Source organism: Tetrao urogallus, assembly GCF_951394365.1.
Source record: "Tetrao urogallus genome assembly, chromosome: 4".
Taxonomy (NCBI): domain Eukaryota; kingdom Metazoa; phylum Chordata; class Aves; order Galliformes; family Phasianidae; genus Tetrao; species Tetrao urogallus.
Genome location: NC_136817.1, coordinates 46,453,280 through 46,467,335, shown reverse-complemented (window position 1 = coordinate 46,467,335; position 14,056 = coordinate 46,453,280). Strand labels below are relative to the sequence as shown.

Genomic DNA, 14,056 nt, shown 5'->3' with positions numbered 1-14,056 from the left:
CAGTTTGCACAACTAATGAAAGAGATGAACACACCTCTACACTTTTATTACACAATCCATTCTTGCATTCAAAACAGCCTTTTCCCCACTCCCCTCATCTCTTATATTTCTCTCCGGATGCCTCTTATAATCAATTTAAGTGTAATTTTGATGTACTACTCTATTCTTTGGATTTGGGGTTTTTTTTTCATATTTATTGAATTCTGGCCTGCTTTGTGGCTTTTTTGTTTGATTTTTTTTTTTTAGTTTGTTTCTTGTATGTTTTGTTTTGTTTTGTTTTGCTTTTCTGGAAGAAATTATCTATAAAAGTAAGTTTGGTAATTGCATGTTCTTTACAACACTGCAGAAGCAAACATATTTATTTTCATTTTGTAGTTTTTGACAGAGAACCAGAAAGGTGAAAGTGATTTCGCCATTTCTCCAGTTTTCCCAATATAAGCTTTTTTATATATACCCACAAATTTTTATTTAGTTAGTTAGTTAGTTTAGTTTTTTATTACAGAAATAAGAGTCATTAAAAGATATATCATGTCCAAATTGCTAAGAACAATCTCAATACATTCATGGTGCAGAGACATAAAAAAACCAAAATACTGTATACTGCAAGGTGTAAAAAAGAAATTTTTACATTTTAAATGACTTTTGTCATACGTCCAAAGTATTTCTCTTTTGCTATTCTTAAGATCTAAGTTGTTCGGTATTTCCCCTACTGACACTTCATAAATTGGAGCCAGTTGTTGCCAACACCTCACTGCTGCTTTCAGATATAACCTTGAGCTGATCAACTTTAACTTCCCCTGTGCCAAATATTCACCCATCCATTATACCTGGAGGGTCCACATCCAGTTGTATTTTTTAAAAATGCCTAAATGACTCATCAGGAGAACAACACTAACGAAGTCATAATGCTGAAATCCAACAGCTTACTCACTAGTGATTTTCTGTACCCAAGATAACAGCAAATCCAGATTCAGTTCTTCCCCCTACTTGATAAGATCCGAATTTGCATCTCACGTAGAGAATGACTAACCCTCTCAACTCTATTTCCACCTGGAATGGGGTTCTCAGCTTCTGTTTAAGAAGCGCCATTTATACGAAAAGTGAGTCAGAAAGAAAGAAAGATCAAGACAGCCTCACCAACTGCTGAAAGCACTGACTCAGCCACTATTTGTAGGAAGAGATCCACAGCTCATCACAGACACACACACCGCACAGCTGATGTGCTTGCCTCTGTGACTACCACAGACTAGTTCCAATTCTAATGCTGCCTTTGTCCGATCAATAAACGTGGGGTTTTTACTATTTAAATTACAATTTTGTAAACTAAAAGTCATATTTACCTAAATGCTAAGTACTTTCTTTATTCACTACTCACTTCACCTGTCACGCAACTACGCAATTCAAAATGCATCTACCTCTCATCAAGTTAGGTCATTCTTCTCTACAAAAGAGAAGAAATACGCCCAGGTAAGACTAAAACTTTAGTCAATTAACAGTTGCTATCAACACCACATCTCTGTGGTCATGCCTTAAAATGAAATATCACCTCCATTTTAATATATATTTTTTTAAAGTTCCAAAGTTAAGAAATCTAGAGAAGATGAACATATCCTTGCAGGTCAAGACAAGACAGATACACTTGAAAGAGAAAGTAGAGGTCAAAGATATTCTTCAATGCTAGATTTTTTCTTCTTCCATAGGAGTTCACACTCTCCCTACCTGACTGTAAAAATGTTATATATATCAGTTTATTCTAGAAAGCACTTAGAGATTTCAGCTAATAAAGAAATTCAGTGAGATCTCCAAATAAACAGAACATTAAATACATGAAATTTCCGTCTTTTAGAACAAGTATAACATCACAGTGTTGTGATATAAGAGTCAAGAAAATAAGAGTGTTAAAAAGTCCTGAAAACATATGGGAAAACCATCTAATCTGCAAACTGTACCAACAAACTTCCCTTCAAAAGTTTACACAGGTGCTCATTAGTAACTTTTTAAAGTAACATTTTTAAATATCTAAAAATGCAATATAATGAAGGTTATTGGAAGCAAATGTAAAAAAGGAGAATGGCGGGAGGAAAAAAATAATACTTACAGCAGCCACAGGGATAAGAATTTCCACAAACAAGCCAGCAAGTGCATGTTTTATGTCTTTATCTTTTACTTCCAGGAAGTACTGGGCACATTCCTTTGTGATGAAGAATTAAAAAAAGGTTTTGAAAAAAGAAGAAAGACTTAGAAATATCGTACCATAAATATTACTCACAGTAACACACCAATTACAAATTTTGAAAACAGTTGGTGTTGCTTTCTGTAACAATAACAACTTTACAAAAGATTGGAAACTTTAAATGCCTTTTGGCCAGGAACTAGTGAAAACTTGAAAGTTTTTTTTTCTTTGTTTTTTTCTTCTATTCAGAGTAAAAAAGGATGCACATTTTTCTTCTACTTGCCAAAAATAAATGCTTACCTTACACTGAAATCACTACAAACTAACATTTTACATTTTTATATACTCGTTTGAATTTCCAAGGTGACTTTGACACAAGGATGCAAAAACAATTTTACAGAGGAATAAATATCCATACATCTGTATGCATGCTTCACTGTACAAAACTTGAAAGAAACTGAACTATCCAGTCAGTTGTAGATTTCTCAGGACTGATGTCAAGGTCAATGGCTGTTAAACAGCTAAACAATTGTTCGATCCACAGTCAATAGAAGCAAACAAAGATTCAAATTCTCTCTGAGAATGAAGTGTTTTTCAAACAGAAGTGCTTCTTGGTATCTCAGCCATTTAAAAAAAGATATCTCAAGAAACTTCTTTTTCAAACTACTTTCATAAAGAAATAAAAATAGTAGATTGCTACCTATCTCTATTTAGTCTCAAACAATTTCATGTATTACAGGTTAGCCACATTACTGTGACAACTCAGAATGGGTTCTCATTATGGTAGATAATCATAAACCATAGAGAAACAAATGATTCATGCATCTGAGAACTCTGAAACTAACAGAAAAGGACGAAGGATGACACAACTGAGGTAACTGATTGCAGTAAGTACTGTTGCACTTTCATGATCTAAACAATCAAAATAATGCTTAAATCAGTTTGCTGTGATGTTCGATTACCTGCATGAACTGAAATGATGCTTCAAAATCCTCCACAGGATACATCTTTACTCTAAAAAACTTCATTCCCATAATCAAACTGATGATGCTTTGCACTACATGAGGACTCTGTTCTTTCTGCCGCAGTTCTTTTAATTCAGTGACAAACTTCTTCCTAACAGCTTGAAACCTGAACAAGGGATATAAATTGCATTTATTTGCTTTTTCTTTTACATGGAGTCCTTAACTCAGAACTGATGTCTTTATTCTGTAACTGATATCAGCATCTACAGTAAATTAAAGACAAACAAGATGAACCCTGATACTTAAAAGCTAGGCATTTCAAGAGTGATTACCACATTGGAATACACTTGTTAACAGAACAAGTACTGCCAGCCTCTTTTCTCTGCATCTTCAAGTTGATTCATTGTTGTACTAAAGTAAAGATTATGCCTTGATTTGTCCAATCTATTGTGCTGGAACATGAGGAACACACATCAGCCTAAATTATTTGTAATCGAGGCCACTAACAAATGCTGCTATATTAAATACTTTTCAACTCTACTATCGTTTTCCCCAAGAAGAGTCAGAGATTGAACTTACTTTGATTGAGCAAGAACCCCTGTCACTTCTGCATATAAGTCTGCAATAATATGCACATTCCCAGTGTTGGTTCCTGAATACCTAAAAGAAAGAAAGAAAGAAAAAGATGGCATTCCATATTCTGTAACATAACAATAAAACAATGAAATTCATAAATAAAAAGCATAGGTGACATTTGGGCACAGATTGGACAAGTTTCATCTGAACATGAGAAAGAACTTCTCTACATTGAAAGTGACAGCACTGGAACAGTCTGCACAGAGAAGTTGTGGAGTCTCTTTCTCTGGAGATATTTAAAACCTACACAGACACTACCCTGTGCAACCTGCTATAAGGAATCTGCTTTAGCAGCAGGTTGGAGTAGATGACATTCATAGGTCTCTTCCAAACCCTATGATTCTTTGACTCTGTGTAAAATAGTGTTGTTTCATTGATCAGATGCACTTTATACAGGAAGTTAGTAGATGCTATTGTTATCTAACCTCGATCCTCTTTTCTGGCTCTTGTTGGCTATGTAAATCATTCTGTGCAAAATTAACTCTATTATTATTACATCTAACAAAGCTGTGCTCTTTCAAGATACATGTTCAGTTTTAAATTATCAATCATTGCTTGTTTACAATAATATCATCAATGTGTTACATGTGAAGCAATCAAATCAGAACAACTACCACAGTGAAGCACAGGCTGAATATATATACAAAATGTTTATGCAGATGAATGCAAACGAAACTCACCCTTCCTTATGTTTAAAGTGCTTAAAAGCCAAGTTTAGAACTTCATGTACTAAGGGATCTGGCACTGGATGAACAGGTATCTGAAACAAAAGTGTTATGTATAGGTAAGTAACTGTGCACGTATGTGTATGATGTATGAAGTGCATAAATAGGACTGTGAGGTGCCCTGCAGAAATATTTCCTACTCTCATCAGAGCACAAATCCTCTGCTGGCATATGAGGCCAACCTCATGCCACAAGATATGAACATTTACACAACCTAAGATCTTAAAATTAAAGCAATATTGGTGGCCACATAAGACTTGGTGCAAATGCAAATAGACAAAACAATAAATCTTCCTAACATTAAGTAACAATTAGGTGACAAAATCATGCATTGTTTAAAAGGTCCTTCTTAAAAACAAAACAAAACAAAAAATCAGTGGTTCTCTAACACCACTACCTTCCTCAGTTTCAAAAGGAAACAGCTGACTGAAAAACACAAGTGTATTTTTAAAATACAGAAAAGATTACTCTCTTGGCTACAAAAAATGAAGCATTTATTGTTTGAGAATTTCATACTCTTCTGTGTAAATAAAGCTATTTATTCAAGAATTTGTGGTTACTGGAACAGGCTGTTTACATGGATATACAATACAATGAGTAATACGCAGTCATTTAAGTAAGATTTTTGCTCCTACACAGGTCGTGCCCTAACCCTCTCTCCAGCTGCTCTGCACTTATTACAGAAGAGGCTGGATTATAACCCTTGCATACTATATATCCAGTTTCCAAGAATTGAACAATGACAAGGCTTCCAGGAAGACAGGCAGGATTAAATGTGAATGTAAATATGTTTATTGATAGCTATCCTTTCGACACTTTGACTGCCTAAATACAAAATACATTACAGGCTGAACATACTTCCTTCAGATAACCCGCAAGACTACAGTAAATGAAGGATTCTCTGTGAAATAGCTTGGTTCAGTGGCCCACTGAAGTACTTTCCCAGAGAAAAATATCCTTACCAGGGCTCTTAAGAAAGAAAATTTGGGCATGGTGGGTGGAAAGCAGGCAGTACCTCTAACTGAGACTTGTGAATGCATTTTAATGCAGAGAGAATCCTGACTCTTAGCTTGCAGAGGTGATTTGGGATGAGAACTTCTACAGAATTTAAAGATCAAACAAAATAATACAAAATACAAAATAAGGAGCATCTAGACCACTAGACACACAGATGGCTGTTTCCTGGGTTTCTACAGATGACTAGGGAAGGGCTTTAGACAAATAATTTCTCTAACAGAAGAAATACAGCCAAAACACTGAGATAATTCCACATTGAGAAGTTCAAGATATAGAGAATTCCCACTAAAACGAAAGTAATCATCAAAACTACATCAGAATTTCTGTTCAGAACTTTCTTTCCTGCTTCAAAAGACTGAAGAATACGCACTGAATTAATTGACTCCAGAAAAAACACTTATCTGGATTACATGTGTAAAAGGTGCACCAAGAACAACAAGAGTCACTGTGAAAGATGTAGCTCAGGCTCTTTTCAGACCAAAAATGTGGCACCTCTCCTGAAATCTGGACCCATTAGCAACACACATACTACTCTACAGAAAAAGTGAAACTAGTTCAGAATGCAACAAATGCTCACACAATCTATTCCATTTCCCTTTTATTTCCAGCACTGATAGAAAAACTGAAGCAGATAGGGAACATGAACAATTTATTTATATACTTTCTGTAAAACACTAACACATAATGGTTCAGTCATTTTAATACTGTTGTTTAACTGTGTTGCTGTGTTTGCAGCATAGGAATTTCCCTTTAGGTGACTGGTTGGTTTCTCAGCAAAGGATTGACAGCTCTGAATTGTGTTTCACTATTCCCATTTTTCTCTGTACCACAAACATGCCATACACAACCACATAAGCACAATTTTCCTACAAATTATCTGCAAACTAAGCCATATCCTTTCTTTTACTTAATACAGAAAGCCAATTAATTTTCACATACCTACACACAAAAGACACAAAATATATGAGCAAACTTCCTGCTTCAACTACTTTCAAATATTTTTTTTCTCTCAAATATGTAAGAGAAAAGGCTGTTACTTGAAGCCAAACTCTGCGATCTTATGCATATACCAATGCTAATTTTATATTAACAAAACTTGTGCATGTGCTACATCAGCAAAAGGCAAAATAAAGTTACTTATCCTTTCCAATTTAAAAAAATGTGACATTTTAATCTTACTATTCAACTTCACACTGTATTTCAGAAGTGTCTAAGCACACAAAAGGTGCTGAATGTGAATAAAATGTTATTTTTACAACTTTACTTTTTATACTGCATTAGCAGTTTTGGTTTAGCGGATCCAAGAAATCAACTGAGATAAGGCAGGGCATAATTACAACCTTACATCTGCTGATCATACATATGCTCCAGTTTTCTACATAAAATTTTAGAGGAGGTGACTAAAACTGAAATGAAAAAAAAAATAAAAGAAATACGTCAAAAAGCTTACCTGTTTTAGAACCTCTATTAAAACTAAACAAAAAATGAAATCTACAGCTAAGTCCCTCCTTTCAAGTAGATAGTCTCTTTCACGTTGTTGGTCATCCCTAAAATAAAATTAAATAAATAAAATTAAATAAATAAAATCAAGAACATACATATCATACACAACTAATCACAAATATCACAGAGGAGTGCACATATCTTCCGTGCAATTACAGTGCCACACAAGTATAAGTGCTTAGAAATACTTCATAGTTTGATGCAGCACTAAGATCTCGAGCCCTCTTGAAAGGACCTGCCAACAACCGAAAAAAAACAAACCCAAAGGGAACAAACTAGCTTGAAGTAATCAGGGTCCAAACTTCTTCTTTCTATCACCCACAAAATTATTAAGTCATTTTATGGATATCAATCACACAGTTAAATGCAACAACTCAAAACATCTTCCTCCTCTGCAGATTTAGTCAGTGATAGATCAAAATACAAAATGTTTGTCAAAAAATAAACAGACAAACAAAAAAACACCAAACACAAAGCACAGTTACATTTTCTTATAAGACCCACAAAAATTAAGCAGACTTTTGCAAGGAAAACTCTTACCCCTTTGATTTTGTGCTAGATCGAGGTCTGTATTCATAGGATTCATCTTCTGTTCCATTTTGACGCCTGTACCAGTCAAACAAGGTGCGTAACAAGGAGGGGAGACAGTGCTCTGCTACTGAGCTCATAGAGCTTATCAACTGAAAAAAATAAGAAAAACTTTACCACAACAAAGCACTCAGACTTCAGTATATACCTCTTCTATTTAAATAGATCTGTAATCATTTTTTCAGACATGTGTTTAACATTGTTTTATAAAGGGTGTAAGGATATACAAGGATATAGTAAAATTTCACAAAGCAGCAACATCACATATAATTTCATCTTGGAGAATAAATAGTAAATATGACACAAAGTTAAGTAACATGGCAAATATAAGTAGGCAAATTACTCTGAAGCTCATGGGGATCACAAAACTCCAAATTTATACAGAATGCCCAGGTGAAAGCACTGAGAAAACAACGGATATTTTCAGAAGTCCCTGAATCCTACCATATGCATTTCTGAAGAATCATGGAACCATAGAATGGCCTGGGTTGAAAAGGACCCCAAAAGATCATCTACTGGGTTGAAAAGGACCTCAAAGAGCATCTACTACAGCAGCGTTGCCAACCACTAAGCCAGGCTGTCCAGAGCCACATCCAGCCTTGTCTTGCTTACCTTTAAATTATGACAGATAAAAGATAACCTTTCTAAAATGAACAAGTATGTAATCACGAAAAACACGCTTTTGGTTTGTTATAATGGAAACAAGAATAATAAAAATGAACTTAATTTTAATATTCTAACTCTGTGTTTAATACACTTGTCTGCCTACATCTCAAGCTATATTTATTTTCAGCCTAACTCCCCTTTCAGGAAAGCAAACATAATGAAACAGTGTCAGTAAAAGGCATTACAGAAGGAAGACCTTAAAATGATATGAAATTTGAATTATCTGCACTTCCTTTAACTTAAACTAACCGAACTTTTCTGTGCCCAAGCGTGGAGGGGAGAAGAATGACTGCAGAACTGACAGGCGAGCCAGTCAGTTGCTAGAACTGGGCTGGGAAAGAAAAGTTAACACATTGTTCCCAAATGCCACACACTGATTACTTCTTGCAACTTCCAAATGAGAGATTTTGATAGAAGCCATCCTCTTACTACAACTTACGGATTTCTCACTATTCAATACTCCAGAAACCTAAGATAATGTCAGTATCAGTTTCTTTGCCCTCATTTAAGGCACCCCGCTTTTTCAGTTTTGGGAAAGGGATGGGGAGAACTTAACCACAGGGAAACCTCACATCAAGCTTTCAACTATCAGAAAACCTTACTCTACTAGTTATCCATGTCACAGGAATTAAGCAGAATTCCTGACTCTCTGAAAAAAAAAATTATCACAGAGAACAGAAAATTTTTGTCAGAAAAATAACAACAGTGTTCTATTGACAACAAACATAATGAAAGAACAAAAAAGAATTCACACATATATATGAAACCAAAATTTGCTATTATTAGTACTACATTTTTAGAAAGATTATTTCTATATCACATAATTTCAGAAGCTGTATGCCATATTTTTTCTAGTTTTCTGCACTCAGCTTAAAATCTATGTGTAGCTTAATATGCAAATACTAGCAATTAATAGAAATATCCCGAGAAAAACTTCTAGAGGGAAAATTATAAAAAATAAATAAATAATTCTGCTGATTTATAGATTTCCACAGCTGATCCCAAATAAATAATTCAAATAATTTTGCTCTTGGTTAGTTTTAAAATAAAAATACTGTAGCTATCAAAAAACTTAAGCTACATCCTCCCTAAACCATTTTCCTTGCTTGTGAGTAAACCTTCACTTTGAAGATAAAAGCCTCAGAACATGTAAGATTAGAATTTATTAGAAGCCTACATAAGATTTAATGGGGAAGGGATCTTGGAAAAAAAACTTATACATCAAATGTCATTTGCCAGTATCTGTTTTTCTTTTGGAGGGAAGGAAAAGAAAGAGGTGCATAGATGGCTCTTAACCAGCAGTTAAATCCACAGACTTAGGTGCAACACCTATATCGAAGGAATAATGGAAGCTTAAAAAATTGCAGTAACAGAAGAAACAAACAGAATATTGCAATTCATACAGTAAGAGGCTACTAAAAAACAGTTAAGAAAAGCAACATGTAATTAATGGGGCACTATCTATGGAGCTGCTCGTCCATAGCAAGGAAGAGGTTACAATACAAAAACATGCCTGAATTATGAAAGAAGCACAGACAATAAACACAAATAAATTCAGCAGTTATTCCAGGTGCAGATCAGTTAACCAAGTGAAACATAATAGCTTTACAGTGAGATAATACACTCAGGAAAGAATGAAGTTACGCCCTGTATCTACCTTCCACTATAGAATCAGAAAGCATCAAGTAACTGAAATCAGCATTATTTGCTTGTAAAAGCCAAACCCCCAAACACTGAAGCACAAAGCAATTTAGGCATATGCTACACAAAGCTAGGAATACACAGTCTTTTTGTCCAAACATGTTCAACATGTTACCTTCAGTAGTTTTCACTGTCATTTTCAGACAACTAACCTTCCAGTTCCTTATCATCATGGAAAATAAACTCTTAGATTTTTTTTTAATTTTTTTTTTTTTTAATTTTTTGAATTTTTTATTTTTTTTGCTTCTCCTCTGTGCTTGTTTCTAACAACTCTGGTCCAGTAACTAACCTTGAGGGGTCTAAGTCATCAAAGCCAACTCAGGCACTCCAATAGAGATGCTCTAACCCACCTCAACACTGTGTAGCAGAAACACAGGCCACCTTAATCCTACATGAACCTCCTTCCATGGCATGCCTCCTACCTGATCAAACTGAAGATCTTCACCTCTTTGAAGAGATCTGGACAAGAGCTTTTCCTGGAAGAAAAGTAAAAAGAAATATAAACCTCATAATGCAATTCACCAAAGATAAGATTCTTTCTTTTTCAGTTATATTACAGAACAAAGAAATAACATCTAATGTGAATACTTGCATTATTTTTCAGCTAAAGCTATTTCTGAAGACATGAAGTGTGCTCACAAGAAACTGAACAGAGATCCAAAATTAATTCAGCAGCACAGTAGTAATAATACTAATCGTTAATAATACTGACAAACAGAAAACCTCAAACACCTCTCGCCAGCAGCAGACCTCACAGAAATGTGCTCTATGGAGGCAGTTGGCAAGGTGGGCTGGGCTGGGCTGCCATTCACCTCTGAGCTCACAGTCTTGCTAAAGTGATCAATTGCTCAGTCCACTGCTAGTCTGCTCTTTCCCTGAACAGCAAATGGAAAGAGCTAGAAACCAAGCCCAGGCAAAGGAGTATGGCAATAATAATTCCCTTCATAAGGTACAGAAAATGCAATATTAATGGGATTTAATTACAATATTTCATTGCTACCAGAACCATAAAACATACCGCTCTGTTAAAAGCAAAATTCAATTATATTCGTGACAAAATAATTCAATGTGAATTAAAGCATTGTGGGAAATGATACAAAACACTCATGAACTATAATAGGTACAGCTACAAGAAATACAATTTTTGCAAGTCTCTTGCTAGAATACCTGAAAAGTTGTTTGTTTGTTTGTTTGTTTGGTTTTTTTTCTTTTAAACAAAAGACCAAGTCCCTGTGATGTTCAGATTGGCTTGCTAAACCATAAACCCAGGTGCTAGAATAAAGCCTTAAGTGTACCACTAAAAAGCCAGTAAGCCAAAAGCAGTAAGGACACAGTGAGCATTCTCAGCTAATTACACACTTTCACTTTATTGTATACAAACCAGAAACCCCTCTGTCTTAGACAAGGAGAGCAGAAGTACTGGATGTAAGAAGCTAGAGGAGCCTGTCGCCAGGTGGGACGGCACAGCAGTGTGCAGCTCCCAGCGCCTCGCCAGAGCTCAGCAGCACTGCACCACTCACGAACAGCAACTGCTCAGCAGCTTGGCATGGGGCAACACCCTTCTGCCAGGCTGCTGACGGAAATTTACACAGCCAGCACCGCTTGGCCTTTAACTCCTGCAAGACCACAGCAGACAGACAACATGGGAAACGGATCTGGACTGGGGTTGGATGTACCAAGCTCAGCATTCAAGCCAGCTGTTTATTTTACCTCATCTTAATTGTGATCTTGAAAATTAGAGACAGTTTCTGTCATTTTCTGCTCCAACTGCAGCTGTATCTTTTTCAACTACAAATAGTGTATCTTGCCACTGTTACAGCTCTCTAAAAACTTGAATTCAGCATTACCTGGGCAAAAGGCATTCACCCATTCTGAAAGCATAACATGAAACAGAACACTGAGAACACCTACTGAGAATTCAGACCAATTTCACTTTCTCTGATTCAGAAAACCCCTGTTTATACAGACTACTTGATTGCTTAATTGAACACTGTCTTTAATGTACATCTCAAGTACATTTTAAATAAAACATTTTTAAAAGGCGGTTTCAGGAAAATGCATTCAATGCTCTACAGTAGTAGAGAACTCTATTTGTTCATCAACTGATGTTGAAGCAGGAAGGAACAGGTTTCAGAAACAACAAAAAACACTTTTTTGAATGTTACAATTATTTATAATTCGATGTGTTATGCCTGTTCAAACTACCGTTATGAGAGCTTACATTTTGCAGCAGGTACTAAAAGTTTCAAGGAGTAATCAGTACGTCAGAATCTCCTTTTAATTACAATCCACCTCCCTCTCCGTTCTGTTTTGTTTTGTTTCTTGATGCAAGGAAATTTTCTGCTGTAGTGATAAATTCACGTACCCATATTGTGCTTTCAGATAAACTGCACAAATAATTGTAATCACATTGATTGCAAGAGAAGTGTTCCACCCAATATAAACACTGTATACTGCTGAATGAACTGAAGGAAAACTAACTGGAAAACTATTTCCTAAGAAAAAGTGGACTTTCCTATCAAGTGGAGAGGTGACCTTCCTATAAAACAACTCGTAGAGATGAGGCTCCTTCAGCCTGCCTGTGACACAACACCTGGTGTGCCATGGTTTCACCACAGTACTGCAAGACTATTAAAAAGGTGAACAAACACTGAGGTTATTATATCCGTTGCATACGCCTAAAACCAGAAATAGCTAAGCAAAAGAACACGCACACACAAAAGTGAAATCATCCAGAAATCTTGAGACAAAAAAGGCCATGTCAACAGATAGCACACTATTTCAAGGTACTTCGACAAATTTAGCTCTTTTTTTATTTTTTTATTCCCTTCCATCACCATAGTTGCATATCAAACAAACATGACATGGCCAAATAGTACTCTCTAACCCAGTCACGGGTTTATCAAGGCCTTTGATTTATTTGGACAGCTTTAAAGTTTATTTTCTTTCATAGAGTTTTTCTGACGCTGCTTTGTCATTGACCCTGCTGTCTCACGTGAAATACAAAAATCTGCCCAACAGCATGAAGAAAAGGTCTGGGAACTTTAACTGAATTCATAATTTAAGATTCATCTTTCAAGCGTTCCGAAGTTCAGGAAGAGATGGAAGCAATAGGTCTGCATTTATCTTTCAAAAGAGAAATGAAAAAACCACTATTGAATTATCCAAAGAGCAGTTTGCATCTGCTGCAAGCAGAAATGTCAACATACGGCAGGCAGCAATGACTAGGATGTAGACGTGTGTGTGCTGTGCAAACAGTCGTGCTGGTAGAAACAAGTTCCACCCACTGGTCTCATTCCCACAGCTCCCCAGTGCCAACCCCAGAAGCCTGCACACGCTGGCATGGCAGTGGAGCTGCTCAGGTACAACTGTTAGTTTCCACACTTGCTTTTGTCATCCTTCCCTCGCAAGTACCTCATGCCTCTCAGTTCTCTCAGTTATCTTTTCTCAGCCGCAGAACAACCAGAACTAACAAAGCACAAATCTTGTTTGAGTCCTTTCTCTTTTAAAATGAAATACTGACAAAAAAGACATAAAACAATGAAAAGCAACATCACACAGATCCTAACAAAATTCACAACGAGAGAAACCATTGGATTGCTTTTGGGAATCAGCTCCTGAATGAGCAGCATAACGCCTTCCCTGCCCCAGCTGTCCCACAGTGACTGTTTTCCATTCACTTCTGCTTCTCTGCTGGCATGGGCAACTTCAAGTTTTAAGTGCCTAGTAAAGTTTCTAACTTCACTGGCTCCAAATATTATCCAACAGCCTGTCTCCATCTAACACATTAAGGATTTATGTAACAAATATGTATGTTCTCCACAGCCACGTCATCTGACAAAACCAAAACAAACTCAAATAGCAAGGGGCTTTCTTCTCTTCCTACAAAATCTTTTCTCCAATTCAGCCAACAATTTTCTATTGCCCCTTCAGACTTTCATCATCTTTCCTAAATGTCAAAAACTAGAAGAGAACAGCCAGTATTTATCTCAAATGTTACACACAAAAATAAGATCACTTTAGTACTTCCTTTCATTTAGCATTCCCTTCAATCCCTGTATGGGCTCAGGTTGTTTTACTTT

General features: G+C 36.0%; 1 protein-coding gene across 1 annotated transcript in view; it reads right to left on the bottom strand.

Moving 5' to 3' along the window:
• FRYL (FRY like transcription coactivator) overlaps window positions 1–14,056 on the bottom strand; it is a gene marked incomplete at both ends in the record, with an annotated part of 87,236 nt that overhangs the window by 70,120 nt on the left and 3,060 nt on the right. Inside the window, 7 exons of the mRNA XM_079534389.1 lie at window positions 2,099–2,191; window positions 3,136–3,304; window positions 3,718–3,798; window positions 4,455–4,534; window positions 6,967–7,063; window positions 7,560–7,699; window positions 10,397–10,450. Of these exons, the coding sequence (XP_079390515.1) occupies window positions 2,099–2,191; window positions 3,136–3,304; window positions 3,718–3,798; window positions 4,455–4,534; window positions 6,967–7,063; window positions 7,560–7,699; window positions 10,397–10,450 (714 nt within the window). The remainder of the gene's footprint in view (window positions 1–2,098; window positions 2,192–3,135; window positions 3,305–3,717; window positions 3,799–4,454; window positions 4,535–6,966; window positions 7,064–7,559; window positions 7,700–10,396; window positions 10,451–14,056) is intronic.